Source organism: Quercus suber, unplaced genomic scaffold (assembly GCF_002906115.3).
Source record: "Quercus suber isolate HL8 unplaced genomic scaffold, Cork oak 2.0 scaffold_97, whole genome shotgun sequence".
Classification (NCBI taxonomy): Eukaryota; Viridiplantae; Streptophyta; class Magnoliopsida; order Fagales; family Fagaceae; genus Quercus; species Quercus suber.
In genome coordinates, this window is record NW_027069562.1 from 1,307,616 (window position 1) to 1,332,040 (window position 24,425).

General features: G+C 34.2%; 1 protein-coding gene across 3 annotated transcripts; it reads right to left on the reverse strand.

Moving 5' to 3' along the window:
• Window positions 1–14,533: 14,533 nt before the first annotated feature.
• On the reverse strand, window positions 14,534–20,566 carry LOC112036273 (putative glycerol-3-phosphate transporter 4). 3 transcript variants are annotated; one of them, XM_024069078.2, is made up of 4 exons: window positions 20,413–20,566; window positions 19,071–20,283; window positions 17,410–17,955; window positions 14,534–14,878 (listed from the first exon to the last, which is right to left on the reverse strand). In XM_024069078.2, exons 2-4 carry the CDS (start codon window positions 20,107–20,109, stop codon window positions 14,841–14,843), a joined length of 1,623 nt encoding a protein of 540 aa, XP_023924846.2. In that variant the 5' UTR covers window positions 20,110–20,283; window positions 20,413–20,566; the 3' UTR covers window positions 14,534–14,840. The 3 variants fall into 3 exon arrangements, with proteins under 3 accessions (XP_023924846.2, XP_023924848.2, XP_023924849.2); XM_024069080.2 differs by having other exon boundaries at window positions 20,408–20,566; XM_024069081.2 differs by having other exon boundaries at window positions 20,367–20,566.
• Window positions 20,567–24,425: the final 3,859 nt, after the last annotated feature.

A 24,425-nucleotide genomic window follows, 5' to 3' on the forward strand; every position in this document is an offset into this window, starting at 1 on the left:
ACAGGTCTTTTAGTATTGTATTTTAATGTGTACATATTTATAATACTTCTAACATGACCACACTTCTTATTTCTTGCTTTTCTTGAATAATCATTAATTTGGTGTCGCATTATAATTAGATCGCTATCAAGATATGATGACTTAATTTATTAGATAGGTGAGTTGTTAGGGAGAGAAATGTGATATTTGAACCATAAATATAAGCTACCATAAAATATACCATTACCGTGAAGTCATTATTTGAACCTCATGAGAGACCATGACTTGGAAAGATTAGAAATATTTTGTTTCCCCCTAATAACATTGCATGGGATTATTGATGTTTACATTATCTTGTAGTACAATTAAAGAAGGATAAACTAAGTATAAAAAGAGGGAAATTTCCACCACCATATGCATGTTCATCGGATACAGAGATTATGTGCCACTTAATTAATTGATTTCATTAGTGCCATAAAGAGTCATAGTAGGTCAGACTTCAGAGTCATAATTTAGGTTGTCTTGATTCCAAAAATTTCAAAGGCCTGAAACTGCTGTGTGTCGACTAGTTACAGAATCGTTTCTCACCAAAGAATAAAAACAGAAATAGGGGGAGGCCTAGCCTAGCAAAGGGCTGTGGTGCTGATTTGTCCCAGTTTCTTATGGGCCCTCCATTGTAAGGAAAAAGGTTTACCAATCATGACTTGGAGACCATTCAAGCGGACTTTTAGTTACACGGCTTATTTAACTATTCGGGTTAATTTTTTAAAAGAACACGTGTGAATAGTTTTATAGATCATTATTTAGTAGATTGAGAGAGATTTCTCCGTCGGCTCAAATAAAAAAAAATTTAAAATAATTCGTATAAATTATTATATAGTAAACTGTAAGAGATTTCTCCTACTAACATAGCGGAAAACATTGTCTTATTATAATTTGGAATGACTAAAAAAAGAGGGGATGTAAAGAGCTCACTGCCGTACGTACGCACTGTGTTTAGTGGGTCCTTAGCTTAAGTTGCACACTCACACATTATAGAGTGCTATCATGCCTGCACGCAAGTAGTTTTGTCTCCCACCAAATTTGTGATCTATAGCCTAATCACGAGGATCACAATGATGAATATATTAAACACACAAAATTTTTACGATTGAGTTGACAAAATTTTAGTCGTTTTATTTGAACACATTTAACAATTTTTTTTCCTTCTTACTAATAATCTGTCATATCAACAGGGTTGTAAAAAATTTTAACAAATTTTTTGTGACTACAAACTTTCTCGTAATTTAGAGTCTTGAGAAGCACCAAATTAGACTGATCCAGACTTGCTTTGCCATTTTTGTCTTTTTCTTGTTGATTGTAGTAACTAGCAAGTGGTTATGTTTTTTGCTGAAGCTGTGTGATAAAGGTAACACCGACTTCATCGCATTCTCTTTTCTTACTTTCCTTTTGTATATTAATTATAAGAAAGTAAGAAACTCATTATGAAGTTTGTAAAAGTTTTTCAGTCTAGATATTCGGTGGATGATAAAGGCTTTAGAGTTTAAACAGTTTCTGTACATGCAAATTTCATGGTGATAAATGATACAGTTACAAAGAGCGTAACAAATAATCAATTTGTATTAAGGTGAGTACAATTCTCTATATAATTCATTACAAAAAAAAAATATATATATATATATATAATGAAATCTTTTGATTCAATCTCCAGCAAATTAAACTTTACGATGCAGGGGCTATGAATCTTTACCTTTAATCTTTATTGATATGATATATCTTCAAACTAGATGTGAAGAAGAGTGTTTATTTAATGCCAGTGGAAGTTGGCTTGATCCCTGCTGCAGATTATGATTCAAGAGCTATGGAACTTGATCTCGAATCATTTCTTGATATCTTCCAACTGAAAGTACTTGATTTGAAGTGGAGGGCCATCAGCTTGATCTCGAACTAAATCAAAAGAAAGTTAAAGGAAAATTCCTACTTTGATTTGAAGAGTAATGAATAGGCCTTGATTTTGAATGAGTCTTCAAAGGAATTCCCCAAATGTTTGTGTGTTTTAAGAAGCCTCAATTTATAAGCAACTAAATAGTAATTTACTTTGGAATTTCCCTTACCAAGACTTAATTACAAACTTTGAATTTGAATTTAAATTTTGGTCTTGTATTTAATTAAAATTTCCATATAAAACTTTTCATCTGTTGCTGCATCATGGCTTCAATTGGCTTGCAAGTCATGACACATCATTTCTAGGTGAGTTAAACAACTTAGAGGACTTGACATGTGGCTCAATCTCATAGAGTCCAAGCTTGTTTACTGACCCATTATCAACACATCACCACTTAAAAATTGAATTAATCAAAAATATTAATCATGATTAAGCAAACAACTATTAATACATCTTAAAAATTTTGATGTCTACGTGTCATACAAAAATGTTAGACCATTGTTTTAATAAATTTGACTTGCTTTATAATAGTTTATATTAATTTTCTCATTATCTATTTGTAGGAAGATACCAAAATAGTGACCCTTTTTTTTTTTTGAGAAGAACCAAAATAGTGACTTGAGATTGCGTTTATAAATCTAAGTATATTTTGGAAAGAATAACTAACCCTTATAAGATTTCATGAAATAAACCAAACATAAGAATCTCTTATTTCTGAGAATCCTAGTAGATTTTTAATCAAACCAAACATAGTAATATATAGTTACATCCAAGGCTGGTTCTATGGTATAGGCAAATGAGGTAGTCAACTAAAGCCTCCAAGTAGAAAAATCCCCCAAATTTTAACCAATATGGTTAATTCAACCCAAATATAAGCCAATAGATTATCAAATGAAGAATAAGAAAAAAGAGAGAAAGAAATGTCACGTCCACAACATTTTTTACAACAAATCATAAGTGTCAAGTTGTCACTGCATATATTTGTGGGGGACAAAATAATAATTTTAATGGTGAGTTCAAATTAGAACTAGAAAAACTTAACACCTAAAATTTGTTATAAAAATGTTGTGAATGTAACACTTCTAAAAAAGAGCAATACAAAAAAAAAAAAAAAATCACAACATTTTTCACAACAGTTTTACTAATTCTCATTCTACATGATTAATTAGTAATTTTGCATCTAAAACAAAATAATAGAGTTTAAGTAATATTTAACTTTTTTTTTAAATTCATATTTATATATATATATATATATATAAGGCCTCGATTTAGTTTTCACTTAAGGCACCCAAATGCATTAAGCCGCCATACATCCCTAGGCATTTAGATTCCAAGCATCACATTCCTAGGATTTTGGATACCAAGGATAATATGAATTCTCTAAACCAAATTTCATGAAATCATAATGAAAAAATGTTAATATTACCATTAGTTTTACCATAAAAAGATTTAGAAATTGATAGTAAATATGTATCACTTCAACGTCATAATAAATAAATGTATAAAGTGTTTTTTGTGATTGGTGACATCAATTTGTAAAACTTATTTAGTAAAAAGGAAATGCTAAAACTACTACAAAATGTTTATAAATTAATGTTGCCATGAATATGATTTGTGAACTTCACCAACCTAATAAATGAATTTTTGAATTACTTTTTTTTTATGATTGGTAACACATTAGTTTATTTGCTTTATGTAGTAAATTTGTTAGTGTCTCTAAACACCCACACACATACATATATAATTCAATTTTACAACAAATGGAGGAGGGGATTCAAACCCTAGTTCCTGGAGATGAGAGAGAACACTACCAAGTTACAAGGATCTTGGTATATAACATTAATTCTTTTCTAGGGTTAATTCTTATAAATCTTATATTTACTATAGATCAACTTTTTTTTTTTACCTCTTTATTTTTAAGAAAGAGAAGTAAAATTAATTTTATAAAACTATTTGTATGTAACTATATATCTTATTCTATGATTGTCTATCGTAATGGTATCATTATGTTACTATTTTGTTAATAGGATTGGATGCAAAACACATCATGCGAGCATCAAGAATTGGATGGAAAATATATCATGTGAAGAGCAAGTTATTCATTTTAATAAAATATTTATTTGAATTTGCTAATATATAGATTAATAACAATATGATCAATTTAGTCATTTCAAAAGTTCAGGGACTTAATAAAGAATAAATAGTCAGTTTAATTTTACTCAAGTTTAGGGAATCTTTTGTTTTCTTTTTCCCCTAAAATAAAACGCTAGGTAAGTCATAAGTGTGTTCTTGATTGAAAAAGTGAATAAATAATATCTTATTTGGCTAATGAACTAGAATATGTCAGTGTGATTCTAAATGGCCATTCCTTTTTTGGGGGGCCTGAAAGAACTTTGGAACACCACCCGACCAAATTATAATTGAGTTGATGTAAAATAAATCACTAAGTGTGCTCCATATTGCATTAAAAGTTATTGTGGAGTCTCAACCTTCGGTCTAATTATTCTATTCCTTGTTCATAAGACACTCTAGAAATCCCATGAATTGATGGTGCAGTGGATAGAATTTGATAGATCATATATTCTTTTTTTTAATTAACGACACACTACATATTCTATTTCATTAGAGGAGTAAGCTTTTTATTTTTAATGTGGGCAAAGATTTGCTGCAAACAAAATCCTACAAAATAGTAATATGTCAAGATTTGAGAACAACACCTACCTAGGGCAGGCAAGGTGTTGAATTTTGCACAAGTATTGTTCTCAGATATTAACACATCATTATTTTGCAAGATTTGCTGCAAACTTATGGCTTGTTTGGAAGTTTAGAGAGGGAGGAGAGTAGAGGGGAGTAGAGGGGAGGGGAGTAGTGGGGAGGAGAGTAGAGGAAAATGATTCCCCTCCACCTTGTTTGGATGTTTTTAAAATTAGTAAGGGGGAAGGGAGTAATTAGCCCTTCCTCTTGTGTAATTTTGTTAATATAATAAGAGTAAATTAGGTAATTTACTTGGTCAATAGTTTATGTACTCTACTCTCCCTCCAAATCTCTCCAATTTGGAGGAATTAAAAATGGGGGGCTAGAGGGAGTTGAAACCCCTCCAAACCCCTCCCCCTCATTCCTTAAAAAACTTTCAAACAAGGTAATTAGATTACTCTCCCTCCCTCTACTCTACTCCCCCTCCTTTTTTAAACATCCAAACAGGCCATTATTTTGTAGCAAATCCTTGCCCATCCTTCATACTGCTAACTTGCCGTTTGTGTATAAGATATATAAACCACAATAATTTGACTTTAGAATAATGAGCAGTAAGCTGTCAAGACAGTTTGGACTCATATGTTCAAATCACACACTTTGCCATAAATCAAGAAACAAAGGGTTGCTGGAATGCTAGCTAGCTATCAAAAGTCCACCCCCATTGTTGCTTCAATTAAGTCTATAAATGAATTGAGTGTCTGTGTTATGGTCTTTGTAAACGCATTACCAACTGTACATAAAAGTCTGCAATGATTTTATATGAAAGGAGAGAATTTTCCTCATTGAAGAATAAAATTAAAAAGCACTACAACTTTATTCTGCGACTGTGAGTCAATGAGCACCACCAACAAAAGAAGGAGGAAGCACCAAAGCACGCGGTTGGAAGCCTCTAGAAAAAGAAAATACATAATGGAGACACGTATCTACGTCTGTGGTCACCATTTATCCTAACACAGTTCACAGGATACCATTGATGTTGTTTTTTTTTTTTTGATTGGACCATTGATGTTGTTATTAATGGTTTACAGGGATAAGAAAGAGATGCAACATTTATATCTTTATGCTATTAATCCTCACATTTCCACATTTATTGACCCGCCCGTTTCAATCTTTTTTTTTTTTTTTTTTAATAAGGTCCTTTTCAATCTTTTGATTGACAAATTTGCCCATGAATTTTACTCTACAAAATAAAATAAGTTTAATTTGTTGCAAAAGAAAACTATTTGTAACATGTACTATCTATAAGAGCCGCTTTATTTCCAGGGTTTTACTATTGGTGAGTAAAATTTACTATTGGGTGAATAAAATCTTTGGTTGGACACATGAAACACATTCAACTAAATCCATGATTTCCATCTAGTACCTACTAGACCCCTTCAATAATGTGTCTTCCCCTTTTGTTTTGTTGCTGTTGTTGTTGTGGTGGTACCAAGAGGATGGAAATAATTTTTGAGAGGGTTCTTTTGGCACTCAAAAAGACGACTAGGAACTCCACCTCAAAGATAAGTATACTGGAGATTTTGACAGAAACACACTTCTACAACCCATTTAACCTCTGTGTTAGGATTTTTGTCCTTCAAATCAAATTTGTAGTTAATTCGTTATTGTAATTGGACTCTAATTAGTGCTACATAAATTTACAAAAAGAAAATCGCCATAATAAGAGGATTAAAATGATCTATTGCTTAAAGTAGTAGTTGCGAATTTTAGATTCTCAAGGGGACATTATTTAGGCATTTTTTATTTGTAAGGTTAATATTCCTTTCCCAAAGGTTGTGGTTGAAGCGGCAAGGCAACTATTTTAGCAACCATAAGTCCAAATGTGTTTGAAACTATCTTTTTCAATCCATTACACGATTTATAAAACTATTCATTTGTATTATTTAAACAAGTCATATAATTCATTATAAAAGTTATGTAATTAAAACTATACATTTTTTTTTATAGAAAAACTAAAATTATACATGAATAGTCTATTTAATCTCCACCTCATGAGTTTGATCAAGATAGCTTTAAATATATTTGGAGTTGGAGTGAAACATTTTCTGAAGAGAAATATTATAGGAGAAAAAAACACGTGTTGGCTAAAAATCACCCCACCAATGTCAATTGCTCACTACAAACTTCAAACATCATTTTGTGTGGCTAGAGAATAGAGATTACTCTAAACTATGAACACAAATCCTTATAGTGCATTTCACGCTACATCAATTACAATATGCCACGCATCTGTTTTTGGTTTTTTTTTTTTTTATATAAATAACTTTGGGTACCCAGAAGAAAAAAATGACGTGTGACATGATGTGGATGCAGTATGCAATGTGTTTTATTATTTTATTTACATAATTTTCTTTCTTCTAAACCAAACTAATTCAGAAAGAATATTACATGCTATTTGTGCCTACGCATGAGCATCTTTATTAAATGTATTTATTTAGTTTAAAGTATATTCCTTAAGCAACAAATAAAGAATTTAGAACGTTCATTATCCACAGGTTTGCCCAAGTATGAACCAACATATATATTATTATCCAATGATTTAAATTTAAATTAAATTTTTTTTTAAAGGGTCAATAATTGTAAGTTCGAAATCAATCCCAATTGGCCATGAATCCATTAAAGATTATACAAAATTACAAAGAGGTCGAACTTGAAGACTCGGGGAAAAGTCTATGAAGATGTGGGGACCGGGTTAATTAGATTGATTTAATTTTACAAAAATATGTCATTTCCATGGTTGAAGAATTGGGACAAATAACATTAATTACATGTTATAATGTTCCATACAGATCACCAAGTGGTTCAATTATGAATTCTGTCCCGTTGTAGAGAAATTATCGAATTTAGAAAAGAGAGGATGAATAATGTACTCTACCTGACTCACTGGAGCTTCAAAATAGTGGGTCCATTTTGTTAAAAATTAGAAGAATGGTTATATTAATGGATGTCTTTAGGTATGTTAATTAATTATTTTAGAAAAGTTTTGATGTTACTTTTATGAAAAATAGAAAAAAAAAATTGTCAAAATATTAATTGTTTTTTTTCTTTTCATATAAAATATTTCCTAAAATAATTCACAAATACCTTTAGGACATCCATTAACTTTTTCCTTAAAAGAAGGTGACTATCTCTAAGGGAAACTAGATTTTGATCTAGAATGACAGATAAACATTAATTAGTCAAACAAACAATCTGATTTTTCATGTCAAAGATAAACTAGAGAGAGAGAGTCAATGAAGATATCTTGTGGAAAGTCAAGAATTTGTTTTTGTCTAAGAAGCACAGGCACTTTATTTAAGGTACCGTACTCGTATCATATTTGTGTCATACTAGTATCATATCAGCCATTTCATGTTATAATTTTTTAAAAATTACTTGTATCACTATGTTGTACCCATTTCCATGTTCATATCCATACTTTCTAGGTTTTTGCATAAATTTTACAGTTTATATTTCCAAATTATTTTCTTTTTATCAATTCTCTATCACTAATATCATATGTCCATTTTGGAGCTACCAAAAAGGACATACAAGTTTAATGTTTTGATGGCAACAGCAGCAACTCCAGGCAGGTTCTCGTAGCTGTCGTATTCACATCACATGTACAGCTTGTAATTAAATTATTGATATCGTATTCTCTCACTCGTACATGCAAACAATTGCCTATATGTTGAAACAGCTTCGCAGAAAACAGCCTACTGTTGCTTTGCAGGAAGGCTACTACTGCCCCACAGCTGGAAAAACCACATTTTTGTTGCCAAGCAATGACGGTAGACTTGGTTTAAACTTAGCCACCTCAATAATTTGGCTTCTCAAGGTGCTGATTATTCAAGTCAAATAAAGAGATTCTATCCCCTTTTTCCTTCTCTTTTTTTAGTAATAAAAAAAAATTTAGAGGGGAGAGAATAATGTCTTCTACAGCGTTGCGTGGGACTCTCTACACATAAACCAGGCACACAAGTGTATTTTAAACACTGGGCTTAGACTTGCCCAGCTCACCTAATGGATAGACTCAAACCCAAGCGCTTATGGCGAGGAATCCAAGCTCATACCACCCCATTGCTGAGAGTCTATCTACTTCACACTCCTAAGATTTTATTTCATGAATTTATTATTTAATATTTTAAATAAGACACTGGATAGTGGATATACATACAACATATAAAATCTTTACCAATACTTTATGAATTACCAGAACTTTTAATACATTAACACCTAGAGCAAATGTTTTGGGTTTAAAGAATTTTGGAAGGTCTGGCTGTAGATGGCAAAAGCACTGGATTTACATCAAGAAATATCCTATTCGTATAAATCTTTATATATCAGCATCTTGTTTTTAGTGTATAATGTACATCATTGGTCTTAGGCCTAGGCCATCGCATGGTCCTTAGAAGGTATATCATGCATCAAATGTATGTTTTCACTTTCATGTAAGAGGGAGGAAACATAGAGGTCCATAGTCCACCTCTATGTGAAAGAGAGGAAATATGCATCCAAAATGCAAATATTGATTTATTTATTTTAATATATATATATATATATATATTTCTTTGGGGATACAGGAAAAAAAATTAGTTTTACATTTTCCCTTTACTGTTAAAAAGTTTCAAATAATTGAGTAATACTTGAGATAAGACAACTTTAAATACATAGGTGTTACTAATAACAAGAAGTAATTTAAGTAGAAAAATGCTAAAAATACTATAAATTTTACTTCATAGCCTTTACAAATTAATGTGGCAATTAATATGATTTGTAAACTTCAACAACCTATTAAATGCGTTTTTTAATTGCTTTTCTTGATTGGTGATACATCTTTGTAATCCTAAGTTGTAAAATTTATAATATCCTCATTATTCATTAAAATACTTGTTTATTATATCATCTTGAAGTATTATTGATCACCTTGAAGTATTATTGATCACATTCGTTACTACATTATTTGTAAGTTTTTTGTAATAAAATTTGTTATAATTTTAGCATTTTTTTCTAAATAAAAAAAAAAGCAAATAAAAAAAATGGATTTAAAAAAATTAAGAAGTTTAATATTATTTTAAATGATAATAAAAAAGTCCCATTGAATATATCATCTTATACCTCCAAATTTGCTGACCGCAAGGAATAAAACCTCATAAATCTCATGCCAATTAGTAAAATAATTTACTGTTACCTAATTTCGAGGCAATTGTTCTAAAATTACATCACCATTCATTATGAAGCTTCTGAATTTTTGCATGATTTGAAAGGAGATATGGATCGAGGAGATGTGGAACATAAAAATTTCTGGGGAAAACGATGTGATTATGGTGGCTCCGCCCTTGTCAGCTTCATTGCATAACGATCACTAGATTCTAAGCAATAAAAATTGCAGAGGTACTATTAAGAGCTGCCCGTAAATATATTGTGACATGACATAGACATGCCCTCAAATCATTCAACGCCCTTTTTCACATAACAATATAATTATATAAAATGAATAATTCAGCTTCCAAAGAACTTGACTTGACATGAAACTAGCTGTGTTGAAGAAACGAGTGCAGAGTGCTGGGTCTTCTTTTTGGACATAAGTAATTGTTTAAGATTCCCACATGGAAAATAAATAGACCATACAATTTTAATTTACTGTTTTGCTTGGTAAATAATGTGGGAGAACTGAGGTGGGATTGGAACCACACTAGGCATCACAGAGGGTGTTAACTCTCAAGTGTCAGTATCACTGGACTATCCCTCAAACCCTAAAGACCCTACCATTAAGTACTATAGTATAATATTATACTATATGCCAATCTAAAATAAAATATATTCCATAGACACCTATTTTTGTTTTTCCTTTTTTTTTTTTTAAAGTTGTCTATGATTAGCTAAAAATAAAAGATAACCTAAACTATCACAAAAGTTCAGTTTTCGTCCTTAAACTTTCAAAAGTTCTATTTTCGTCCCTAAACTATCACAAAAGTTCATTTTTCGTCCTTAAACTTTCAAAAGTTCTATTTTCGTCCCTAAACTTTGCCAAACGTATTGATTTTCGTCCCTCCCATATCAGCACTCTGTCAAGCCACGTCAGCACTCCGTCAGAACTTTTTAAAGTTTAGAGACGAAAATAGAACTTTTGAAAGTTTAAGGACGAAAAAACGAACTTAGAACTTTTGAAAGTTTAAGGACGAAAAACGAACTTTTGTGATAGTTTAGGGACGAAAATGATATTTTACCCAAGTTTTTTTTTTCTTCATTAAAAAAAAACAAAAAAAAAAAAAATCTATCACTTACCAACAAAAAATAGTTTTTACACCTTTCAATCAAATGTCTATTATGCCCGTCAAAAAAGACAAGAAAAAAGTCTATTTGTGCATAATAGTAAAATTGCATCGTCAAATTCATTTGAATAACACGACTTTATTTAATAGTCAAGACCCCATTGGTTTTAATCAGGATCTACAATAACTTCATATAACTTATGAATTTTTTTCCCCTTTTTTGAATTAAATTCAAGAGTAATGTAACATGGTAAATAGAAATAATCAGTCTAGTCTTTTAATGTTCAAGTGGGGATACTCATGACTTATGAGCATCCTAGTCGAGAGTCGAGACCCCCATTGGTTTCAATCAAGGTCTGCAGTGATGGATTACAGTGAAGTAGACCGGGTTAACTAATGTGACCCACTTACACATGAGACGAGAGTACACTGCAAGCCTCGTAGGCCAAGGCAGAGAGAAGAAGTCACCACTCGATTTTGGAAGATTTGAGAACCACTTTGAAACCCATTTGCAACAAAGTACTAAAGATTTTTGAGAAATTCTATCTTTTATCTCACAGGTTGAGATAGAGAGAAGAATTGTATTTCTTATATACACAAGTTTACAAAAGGTATTTTAAAGACAAAGAAGAAACATAGGAGATAATTATACACACACAACTAAAACTTTCCAATAATAACACAACCAATTTCTATTGGTTTTGAAAATCTTGACAAGTGATATCCTTCGGTGTTAAGGGTGCTTGGATCATGGCGAGTGAGTTCCTTGATATGCTCCTCTGTTTCAGTGGTGCTAGGATCACAGAGAGTGATTTCCTCTACTGGTGTGATGGAGCTGTCAACTACTAGTCTAGAGTGAGTCCAGAGCTGAGCAACGGGATTGTTGGTTTCAAGTGCTTGGATGAGTTGTAACATGAGGGTGAAGATTTTAGTGAAATTGGGGCCAAATGAACACAAACCAAATGAGCACAAAAGTAACCTGTTGAAGAATTTCACATTTTTGAGAGTTACTTGATGCGTGAGAACCAGTTTGTGCATTTTTAGGACTTCATTACAAGAGAAGATAATTCATGACTTGCATGGAGGTGGTCTTGCTAGACACATAACTGATAAGATGATAGCTGGTGTAGAAGAATTGTAATATTGACCCCATTTGAAGAGAGACGTAGGAAATTTGGTAAGGAAGTCCTCTACTTGCCAGACAACTGAAGGCTATTCTCAGAATAACGATTTGTACATTCCTGAAACAGTTTGGGAAAATTTGTCTGTGGATTTTGTGACTGGCCTAAAATTGGGGCCAAATGAACACAAACCAAATGAGCACAAAAGTAACCTGTTGAAGAATTTCACATTTTTGAGAGTTACTTGATGCGTGAGAACCAGTTTGTGCATTTTTAGGACTTCATTACAAGAGAAGATAATTCATGACTTGCATGGAGGTGGTCTTGCTAGACACATAACTGATAAGATGATAGCTGGTGTAGAAGAATTGTAATATTGACCCCATTTGAAGAGAGACGTAGGAAATTTGGTAAGGAAGTCCTCTACTTGCCAGACAACTGAAGGCTATTCTCAGAATAACGATTTGTACATTCCTGAAACAGTTTGGGAAAATTTGTCTGTGGATTTTGTGACTGGCCTATTTTGGACACAAATGGAGTTAGCATTTGGTTTTGTTTCAGTTGACAGGTACTTGAAGATGGCTCTCTTCATTTTTTGCAAGAAACATCACATGCATCACATGTCGCAAGGTTATTTTTCAAAGAAATTGTTCGACTCCATAGAGTTCCTGGATCTATTACATCAAACCGGGATTCCAAGTTCCTATGTCATTTTTGAAAGACAATATGGCAGATGTTTGATACTTCTTTGAACTTCAGCAGCATTACACATTCCCATACAGATGAACAGATTCAGTCATTAACAGGACTTTGGACAATTTGATACATTATATTAGTAGAGACAAGCCTGAGCAATGAGACTACACACAATCACACACACAAGTAGAATTTTCTTGACCACCTTTTTGGTAATTGTATATGGATGGTCTCCAAAACATGCATTAGATTTAGTTCGCCTTCCTAAAATTCCTAGAACAAGTGTAGCAACTAAAAATATGGCACAGACAAGTTCAAGCAATCCAAGCAGAGATCAAGCAAAAATTGGAAGAGTCAATGTGAAATACAAAGTAGCAACTGACAAACATGGACATAGCAAGCTCTTCAAAGAGGGTGACATGATTATGGTCTTTTAGGCGAAAGAGAGATTTCCCGTGGGAATGTATAATATGCTAAAACCCCAACAAAAACAAAAACAAAACAAAAGGCAATGTTATCAGAAAATTCTATTCCTATTAGTTAACTGATACAAATCACCCCTTTATTCCATATCGTTCTAAATTCTGGCCTAATTCAGTTCATTCCATCCATTTCCGCTCATTAGGTATGGTGATTTCGGCCGGTATGTAAACAAATCATTATTATTTTTATCTCAAACCCAGTTTTTTATTACTATACTCACATATGACATATTATTATTATTTTTCATTAAGAATGTGTTTTTCTTATTTACTTTATTTGCATATGACCTATATATATTATTTGCTCATATATGACATATTATGATGACATGTTATGTAATGATGATATGGTATAATTTTATGTGATGAAGACTTACATATATTTAGTGATAATTCCAAAATGATACGTCAAAATAGACCAGTACTGATATATTTCATTCCAATAAATAAGCTAGAAAAGTTATCAAAACAGAATTGACAACACAACGCCTATGTAGTTGATCTACCAGATTTAATGGCAATTTCAAAGACTTCTACGAGCCTTCTACCTAAAACTAGAACTTAATTTGATATCAAACTCTTTACAAGTGGAGAAGACTAATGTAGAACAAGTTTCTATAGATCTCCCTGAACATACAGATGGGTGATAGCCCAAATGTTCAGACCATAACAGAGCTTAGTCTCAAGAACATTTTCTAACCCAACATTAGTTTATGTTTTTTAGTCATGATCTTTTTCTAGTCCAACATAATTTTTATGCTTTTTCAGTCCAGCCCTTTTCTTTTCATTTTTTTTCTTAATATTTGGAGGAGTGAGTTCTAACTGATTTTCCTTTACTCTAAAATACACTACTACATGTTTGCTAGGGTTAGGGTTTCTAGTGAATTTAAATCCGTAATATTCAAACCAATAAAAAAAAAAAAAAAATTAAAATTCATCTTTTATTCTTAGACTACTCACATGAGATTACTCCAACAACTAAAGCCTAACATTATGCAGATAGGGAACATGATATAGTTAAGTCTCGTAAAACATTAGGCAAACAATAGAGCAGAAGTTGCAAGTTTAGACCCAATTAGTGTTGAGTGGCAAATAACCATGATCCCAAGCATTAAGAATAATGATAATGATAATGACAGGAGATTCCTTTTCTCAGCCTCATGTGTTACTTATTTCCTGTTCACTATGGAAAAAGGATTTTGAATTGAGCTTGACAAGAAGCTAAATACAACATTATTGCCAAGTTCAATCATTTTGGACTATTAGAATAGCACAAAACTACACAAGCAATAAGAAATAAGGTTAACAAAAAAACTCGGGTTCCATCTGCAACAGTAATTGTAAGTCTGTAACTACAACTCAATTTGGTTCCTCAAAAGTCAACTGGCTTGGAAAGCCCAGTGAATCATGCTAGACAAAATCTAAACACTTCTTATCAGTTTGTGTACACTAAAGACAATGTACACATGCTAGAAGTTACAAATAAATTCATTAAATCTCAAAAATATTTTAAAATACATATTACCACTTGCATGTTTAGCCTTTTTCTATACTTTCCTCAACAAATCAAGGTTCATGGAACCATGCCGTACTATTACATACCTCATTATCACCTACGATCACTTAGAAGTGGTTGAGTCACAGGAGCTGCAAAAGAAGAGATCACTTGTGAGTTCAAAACTAATGCAATGGTTCCCGATTACTGGGAGAACAGCAGTGATGCTAAATGGATACTACAACAAAAAAGAGGAAAACAAAGAAGAGCGATGTTGGTAGGGTTGAAGATGCTAGCAAATTACGATCCTATCCAAAGGCACAACATCAAAATAAACAAATAAGCTAGCACACTTCTAGGATAAAGTACCTTTTCTGAACAGTGAATCATTAATCTGTTGAACCGACAAGGCGGTTAACCCAACTACTTCATTACTTCTCACATATTTTCCTTCATAAAAGCCTTATTATTACCCTTTCAGGCTACCTTCACTCAAGTAGAAGCTTCAATCTGTAATTTAAGACATTTCAAGGGCACTGGGGCGGAGCCCTTGAAATTGCCTATTTTTTTGCTCTCATTACCTCATCTAATTTTCTTCCCCAATAACTCTGAGCTAGGCCATCTTAACAGAAAAAAGCCTTTTAAGATTCAAAAATAACCAAGTTTACCTCTTTCAATCTTCTTATTTAGCTAATATTAAAAAAACTTCCTGAAGTAAAATAAAGATTATGCCACCCAAAAGTGAAATGAGAAAACTGAAATCCAGTAAGGCACAAAACAATGCACTTGTCCTCTTAATTGGTGATTTTGAAATAAAAGACAGAAGAAAAGCATAATGTTTTCCCCAATAAAACAAGAAGATGCAATAAGTTTGTTAATTATTCAAGAGGTTCACCCCTTTCAGAACAATAGATACCAAAAGAATAGCCTACATATGGCTCCTCCCGTGAGATACAAAAAACATTAAATTCACATCATACCCAGCATTAATTAGGATTAACTAGCTCATGATTACAACAAATCTCTCTGATCTTCCACAATTGCCACAAGAGATTGCCTATTGTCTAGAGATAAATAAAAAAAAGTCCACTGTTGCTCTCACTCTCTTGGCACCTAGGGAGGAGGGAGTATGTTGAAGGATGTGTACTGAACATTTTACTATCAATTAGATTAGCAATAGGTATGGCTTCCTTGTGTCAGAGATATTCTGATCTGGCCAAAGACATAAATTGAGTAAATTCTACATCAGGAATTGGAGCCCTAGATCCATGGAAATAGAAGAATTGCTATACCATGCCTTAGATATTCTACATCTGGACCTACACAGGAGTAGGAGGAATTCAACATGAGACATCTAGGGCCTTGATCCAAGAAAAATAGATGAGATGTCAGTGACTGATATTGGGTTTTATCATGAATACAATCTGGATTTATCTTTCTTTGGCAGTTACTACGATTAGAAGAATGGAGTTCTAAGGATCTGTAGACATGGGCTGTATCAGACACCATATAACTTTCTTTGGCAAAGCCAAAGACCATTACAACAAAAATTTCTCAAGAGTAGCACATTTGTGACTTGTGACCAATATTGTCATCTTAGTACACAATACTTACACTCGCTAACAATTCAACTCCCATAAACAGTCCAAACTTCCCCAAGTCACTCAAGATTGCACAATAATCAAACTGAGTAAATGTTGGGTAAATTATACCAACCTCCCTTGAGGTTTTAGGAATCAACACTCCCCAAACTTTAGCCAAAATGAGTGTCAACCCTCAAAGACCAACTTTGACTTAAGAAGTTTGGTTTTTATGTACATTAGTGATGGTCCTATTTTAACCTTAACATATTGATAACATCAAGTTTTGTTCCCCACCCCCATGCTACAAAATCACCATTTTGCGCCAATGACATCAAAGCTACCATATTGCCCAAGGGTTATCAGTGAATCCCCAAATTGCCCCCTTCTTCTTTTCTCTTTTCTTTTTGCGTTCTCTGCTTCTTCTTCTTTACCTTGGTTTCTCTCTTAGCAGCCAATCCAGTTTCACTTGGTTTCTCTCTTTGCCTATGGTTTCTCTCTTATTAGAGTTAGTAACAATGTCAGGGGAGGAGGACTTATCTGTATGTTTATCACAAACCACAAGGGTAGGTTGTCATTTTGACTAGAGTTTGGGATATCTAAATGAATCGATCATGAGATCCATGAAAGTTAGAAGCAACTATAGAAACTGAAACATGTAATGTGCTTATACTATAAAGAATCACTATTATACAAACACAAAAGGACACCACAAACCAATGCAAGAATATTTTTGTATATAGTCTATAAATAGTGAGAAGATGATCATCAGCTTTCTATCTGGAATATTTATGTTTAATTCTTTCTTCCGGAAAACGTCTATGATATTTATCAATCTATCTTTTCATTTTTATATTAGGGCCAATATGAACTTTACAAATAATATTATGAGTTACCCTTGTAGTAATTACTAATTACATTGTATTTAAACTAGCACAGTATATAATTATTTCACTAACCACCTATATAACAAAAATCTTCCTAAATACAATGAATACCTTAAAGTTTCTGACTGAGGTTAAAACAAGGGTCTCAATTGTTTACTGAGTAANGGGGAGAAGAGGGGCGGGGGTGGGAGTGGGGAAGGGGAATGACGATATTACCTCCAATACTTTGCTGGCCACTGGATTGAGACATTGGTTTACAAGTTTTCTCAGAAAGTTCAGCAATGACCAGACGTGATAAAAGAAGCCCCGCAACAAGAGCACCAATCATTAGCATCACAAAAACTGCATCCCATCCCTTTGTAGATATGAACCCGGTAAGAAGAGGGCCAAGAGCTGCACCCATTGATCCTGTACCATCAATTATAGCAGTCACTGTTGCCAGTGCTCGAGAATCCCCTCGAAGAGAACTATGTGTGCCAAGGTCAGCAGAAACTGCAGTGGTGATGAGTGCATAGGGTCCATTTATAAACAAGCCAGCAGTCATCATAAGTACAATGTTGACAGTCTTCGAAATACTCCCATATGTTCGATATAATAGCATTGAAGGAATTGCAGCATACATGAAGCTGGCAGCTGTAATAGCACGAGCATTAAGTTTATCAGACATGTAGCCAGCTAGGATTCCCCCAACAATGCCCCCTACATCAAACAAGGTAGACAGATTTCCAGCGGATTTTACAGAAACATACTCTCCACCAATTTCTGCCAAATCATAAAAGAGAATAAAGATGGAAACGTTATAGCAGATGCATAAAAATGATTTATAAGCAATAAAGAGTCCCAAAACAGGATATGGCTCCCTGGAATCATTAAAGTATGCAAAGACAAGTAACAGGTACAAGAATCTACCCAGGAGAATTCATATATGATTGTGAACTTAACAACATTGTGCATAAAAAGTGTTCAACTACTGAAAGCAATCTTTATAATGAAATTATAAATTATAAGCAGTAATAAAATCAATTTTATAAATTTTAATGGTTGCTACCATCCACATATAGAATGCATAAGAAATTAGCACGAATTACCTCATGGTAATGATCTTTATCAGAAAAATGAACCCCCTGGAAAGGTACTTCAACTCTATTGTTACTATTAAAAAATAATCAAATATGTTAACATTTTATTACTTAACAAAAAGTAAATAAAAAAAATTTGTGAACACCTTTCACTTTGAAAAACAGTTGGATCAATGCTTGGATGAAGACGATGACACCAACATAAGTGTACAACAGCAGATGAATTGATCACTCTTATTCTAAAATGTTTTGATGAAATGAAGAATCATTAATAAATAAAAATTTATGGAATTAGCTATAACTACATGCAACAATAGAGGAGCAGAATGGTGGAAACACATTATACAGGAGCTATATCCAGTCCTTTTAGTTTTCCTCACCCTTTTTTTTCTGATTATATAACACTTATATCTACTCCTCCTTTTAGTTATTAATTGGAAACATACAACCATTAATCATTGTTTTGAAAATGAAACCTAAAGTTTCACCTCTATTAGGGAAGTTTAAGTTGGGAATGCAAAAATAAATAAATAAATTATTATGCAAGTCCCACAGTAAACTAGCATCTGCTCTACTTTCAGCCTCCTTTACATCATCAATCTTGACTATTTCTAACCACCCACTATTACTTGAAAGCTTCTCAGAGTCCATAAACAAGACAACAAATACCATTAAAAATAAATCAGAAGCACTGACAAAGCAGATAGCAATGAAAAATCTTACAAGTTTATAAGTAACATTAGTTTGCTCCTTTATAACGATTAAGGTAATACATAAACTAGGGAGACAGAAAAATACCTGTCTGACTTAAATAGAATGGTAACCAGTACAGAAACGTGTAGGCCACAAGCTTCGCAAAGAAAAGGCACAATGCAAATGGTATCACTCCTGGAATAGAACAAGCTTCAAGGAGCCCAACACTTTTTCTTCTCACTGATCCATTTGAGGAAGCAGTATTTATTTCCCCTCCAACAACATTTCTTTTACTTATCTGAGCTTCTTCATCATTAGGCTCTGCCACTGCATTCGTAGCTGAACCTTGTGGGCAAGTAAATCCAATATCCTCAGGGTAAGCAGGCAAGAAAAAGTAAACCAGTATGCCTCCCATGACTATTAATGCACCAGGAACTATGAAAGACCAGCCCCACCCGTAGTTCAAAACACTAGCAGCAAGGAGAGATCCAGTAATATTCCCAACTGAAGTATGTGCATTCCAAATACCCATTATCAAACCCCTCTTCCTTTTCCCAAACCAATTGCCAATAACAGCAACAACCGAAGGCCAACCAGTTGCTTGAAACAATCCAGCAACCATTTGCATTACAAGATAAAACCAAAACACATGCACATTCCAAAAATATCCCATCCCAAATATCCCAACAAAAATTCCACTCCCAATCATCCCAGTCGTCAGAAACAACCGAAGATCCAAAGTATCGCCCAAGTGGCCTGCAACATACATTCCCAAAGAGTAACAAGCTAGAAATGCAACATCAATCTCCCCTAATTTTGATGTCCCGTCTGGTCCATTAAACGGAGCCCAACCCTTGTTCCTCATCCTATTTATGCCAGTATCTGAAAATTTCTCCTTGATAAACACATTGGCAATTGGCCAAGGGTACTGCCCATTGCCAAGGGGCCTATTGGGATCAGGATACAATACACTCTTAACTATGCTAGTGGGTTTTCGAGAAGCATGATAACAAGCGTATGCAATGAATGTAACAAACAAAACCACATATCTGTAAGTAGAAAATCTCCAATCCTTGCCTCTAATGCTTCTCATAAGCAAAATCCCAGGTGGGGTTCGCCTTGTTGTGTCAGAACTCCGAGACATGTTTTTGATCTTACACGTCAAAAAAAAAACTCAAATTCCTCACCAATTATTCTCCACAACTCTCATAGCACATTCATAATTTAAGGTAAAGTAACATAACCCAACAACGTAAAACAAGCTAAAATAACAGCAAAAAACGGCTTGATTCCGTGGTAGTTAGAATATTCCCACAACCTGATTTGGAAAAGGATGAATTTAATGCAAGAACATAAATGGAAAAAAATAAAATAAAAAATAAAAAATAAAAAGTAACTAACCCCAGAAAGAAAGGTGTTAGTAAAGAAACAAGAACGTAAACCTTACTGAGTTTGATGGGTCGAAGTGGAGAAAAAAGCGTGACCAAGTTGAGAGCAAGAGATATATGAAAGGAAAAGCGAAGAAGGCGGGGATGGTGACGTGGCGAATTTTGGTGATTCGAACTTTTTTCCTTTTTTTAGGAACTGAACTGGTGACAACTTACACACGTACTTTAACTCCAAACAAAAAAAAAAAAAAAAAAGTCTGCAAGTGCAAGGTATTAACACGTGGTGTCATGGTTGGTCGGGTTCTATATGATAAGCGGCAATGAGTCACGAGTTGGAACAAAAACATTAGGAGTTCCACCGCTTTGTGTGTAAGTATTAGTTATCACGACCTTCTTATTACACATTTTTGACGACTACACATTTTAATATAACGTGGACTAAAAACACGATTTCAAATAAGGTATGTATAGAGTGTGCAGCCACAAATGTATAACAAGATTTTCCTTTCTTTAGCATTGCAGCAATTAGTGAAATACTATCGGATGAAAGTATTTTTATTCATGAAAAATGTTTGTCTTTGCACATATTTGGGAGTTATTTTGCTCCGACCCGACCATATAACAAGATTTTCTTTTCTTTATTAGTGTGGGTACTATCAGATGAAAGCATTAATTCATGAAAAAAGTTTGTTTTTGCACATATTTGAGAGTTATTTTGCTCGGACCCAACGTGTTTATTAAATAAACTATTTATACTTTTTTAATAAGTTATGACTTTTTTAAATAACAAATAGATAGTCTTATAAAATTTTTTTTTATGAAGCCCAGCAGGCCCAAGGCCCAGAGTTGCGGGCGAACTGAAAGAAGCACCAAAAAGAAAAATAAGGCATATGGATGGTTCAAGAGTCCATGAGATGGGTCCAAAAGAAGCAAATGAGCTTGAATAGGCCTGGAAAGAGAAAAGAAACAAATCCATGGAAAGGATGAGAGAAAAGAAAGAAAGGGCCACAGCAATAAGAAAAAAAAAAAGAGTAACAGGCAAATGGAGAACCCATGAGCCCAAAGGATAAAGTTTATAGAGAAAATTGGGCCAAGGAAGCCTAAAGTGAGTTAGTAAAAAAAAAATCCATGTGTGAAACAAAACCAAAATGGGCCAGGGATGCCTACAAGAAAAAAGGGACGTTGGAGCCCACAAGAAATAAGAAGAGGAACCCATTAAGCATACTGGGAGGGAAAGCACACGGTAGGCCCAAAGGGGCTCGGTAGGATTAAAAATGAGCAGCAGGAATAGCAACTTCGCATGGCAAGAGGCGCAAAGCCATAAAGCGAAACGCTCAAACTAAAGGGAAGCCCACTACAGAGCTCAACCCTCTAAAGAAAGGGACAACACATGGGCGTTGGCCTGCCGGAAAAACAATCCACACCAGAAAATGCCAAAAAAGAGCACGGCAGGATATGTGCACCCATTTTCAGACCTCGGCAAACGAATGAAACATCAATAAGGTAATGCATGTGAACGACCCAGGCATCACCAACCTATACCCAGCCACTATGGGAAAAGGTGACGTCATGGGTGAGGGCACGGTCTGGCGGTGGGGAGAGGAGTGGGAACCCGTTTTGCATTTCTTGCCCAGACTCTTTCAGTGGGCACAGTCTCGCTGGGATGACATGCCACCCAAAAGAGTCAAGGGTGGGTAAGAACCGTTGGGTGCATGCCATGAGAGACAGAGAGAAAGAGAGGACACACTGGACGAAGTAGAAAAGGAACATTCGTTGTCTGAAAGCCACAGGTCAATGGTGGATCTGAACCACTTTGACTCGGTAAGTGGATGGCAAAAGGTTATGATAGCAGAACAGGGCCATAGGAAGGCTAGAACAGTAAAATCGGCCACGACAGGCCCTATATAAGGAACCCGTGGCTGTATGCAAAAAAGGAGGTGAAAAAGAGAAGTCATAGAGAAAACAGAGAGAAAATAATTGGAAGAAAGAAAACAGAGAGAAAAGAATTGGAAGAAAGAAAACAGAGAGAAAGGAATTCTAAGAGAGAAAAGAAAAACAGAGTGTTTATCCCCCTCTCTCCCTCAATAGCCTTGTCCTCAATATGAAATACAAGTCTATACCTGGGCACATACCATTTGGGACCGTCCTCTCAAAGCAATTAATTTCATCAAGTGAAGTTACTTACGTTGAGGGAGTGGTTTTCTCTTCCGTGATTGGAATCCTGCGGCAATACTTAGTCTGGCAGACTCATTTTTTTTTACTCTACTAATCCCGCTCTAATCCTTTGTTTAAGTGTTATTCTTTAAAAGTGAGGCCTTTAAGATATTTATCTTGTTTATTGCGGCAGAAATAGGGACTGCATTTTCTTTACGCTTTTCTATATTACGTCTGCCTACCATAACTTGTTAACAATAAATCTGCCTGCTGTAGGCTCTTAAATAGACTTTGGCAGACGCGGCAAAGATTGTGCACAAGCCGGGCCAAGGTGTGCTCCAATTGGGCCGGTCCCGACTCCTCACCCAGAAACAACTTGGGCTTAGCGCGGCAGGAATTTGCCCAACATCTCCATCAAGGCCCACCCCCTTACACATGTTTAGAGCCAAATTTTGTTCTTAAATCAACATTGATTTGCTTTTTTGGAAAACCATATTTCTAAAAACTAATATTCATAGTTCATATATGTTGAGGACTCTTTTTTTCACCACACGTGGCACTACTTCATTGGCAACCTATGCCATATCAACATATTATTGATTTTTTGGGTAAATCTATTTAAAGTTCAAAATAAGCTCATATTTCATTCAACTACATGAATTGGGCTCACATGGTCCGTGAGATCCTTACTTCAAGAGGCAAATTCATGACCCACATTTCCTTTTCATCAATTAGGATCATAACCCATGCTATCATCAACATCAACATATGGATCGAGCTCACATGATGAATCAAAACTCACGGCCTATATTACCTCTCTCATATTCATGGAAAGCGGTTTTTTCAACAAAAACTCATATTCACACAAAACGACAACAAAACCCAAGGTACGTCATCTCATCTTTGACTTATAACCCAAGCTCATGAGTCTCTTCGGAGAAACTTTTAGAGCCGTGGTTTGGAGAACCAAGAGGTATGTTCAGTAAAACTCCAGCGATTTAAAGTTGATAAAAGAAACATGTTGCTTGGCATGTCTTATTTAACTTCCTGAACTCTGACGAGTCCGTGTGTAGTGAGTAACATATAGTAAGCATCTCTTATCACATAGCACTTAAAATGATAAAATTCTCCATTGCTCTTTTCCTAAAACTTAATATTCATCAAATGACAAATACTCAATATATTATTCAACCCCCAACTGTTGCTATACGAATTTAGAAACTTCGTTATATTATTTTACATAAAATACATTACTAGTTTCAGCTAAAATCCAACTCAAATACATGGCCTAATCTGATTGGCAATCTTTAATCTCCAAATATATAAAATATTCATGATATCTTTGATACCCAGTTGCCGTCTGCCACAATCAGACCATATATTCCTCTGCCAGCTGCTAGAGCAGATCATTAAATACTATTCTTGCTCACCAAGATTAAGTCACAACACAATGAGACCTTAACTAGATATCTAAAACTTTATTAACTATCAACCAATCCTTTTATTACTTACTAAAAACATGTTGTAGTGGAACCTTTGACCAAAAACACAAACATCCAAAAAAGGAAACATTTCCAGTAGAACCCTAGCAATGTATTCAACACTTAACACTTGGATGGAAGTGATATCATCAGTCATTTAATATTGAAATCCCGGCAACCAGCTGTTATACCCAAGATAGCAAGATACCCCTGAAATAAATCTTCCCATTTTCAGCCAAATCCGAGAAATAAATGCTGAATGTCCTCTCCAGCAGTCTGAAATCACCCATCTGACCTTATCTGTTTTTGCCCCAAGCAACAGCTGTCTTATGACAGCTGTCTCATGATAGCTGTCATAGCTTTTCCTGACAGCTGTGACAACTTTTTCAGAACAGTTGTGACAGCTGACCCAGCAGCTTGAGCATTACTGATTTTTC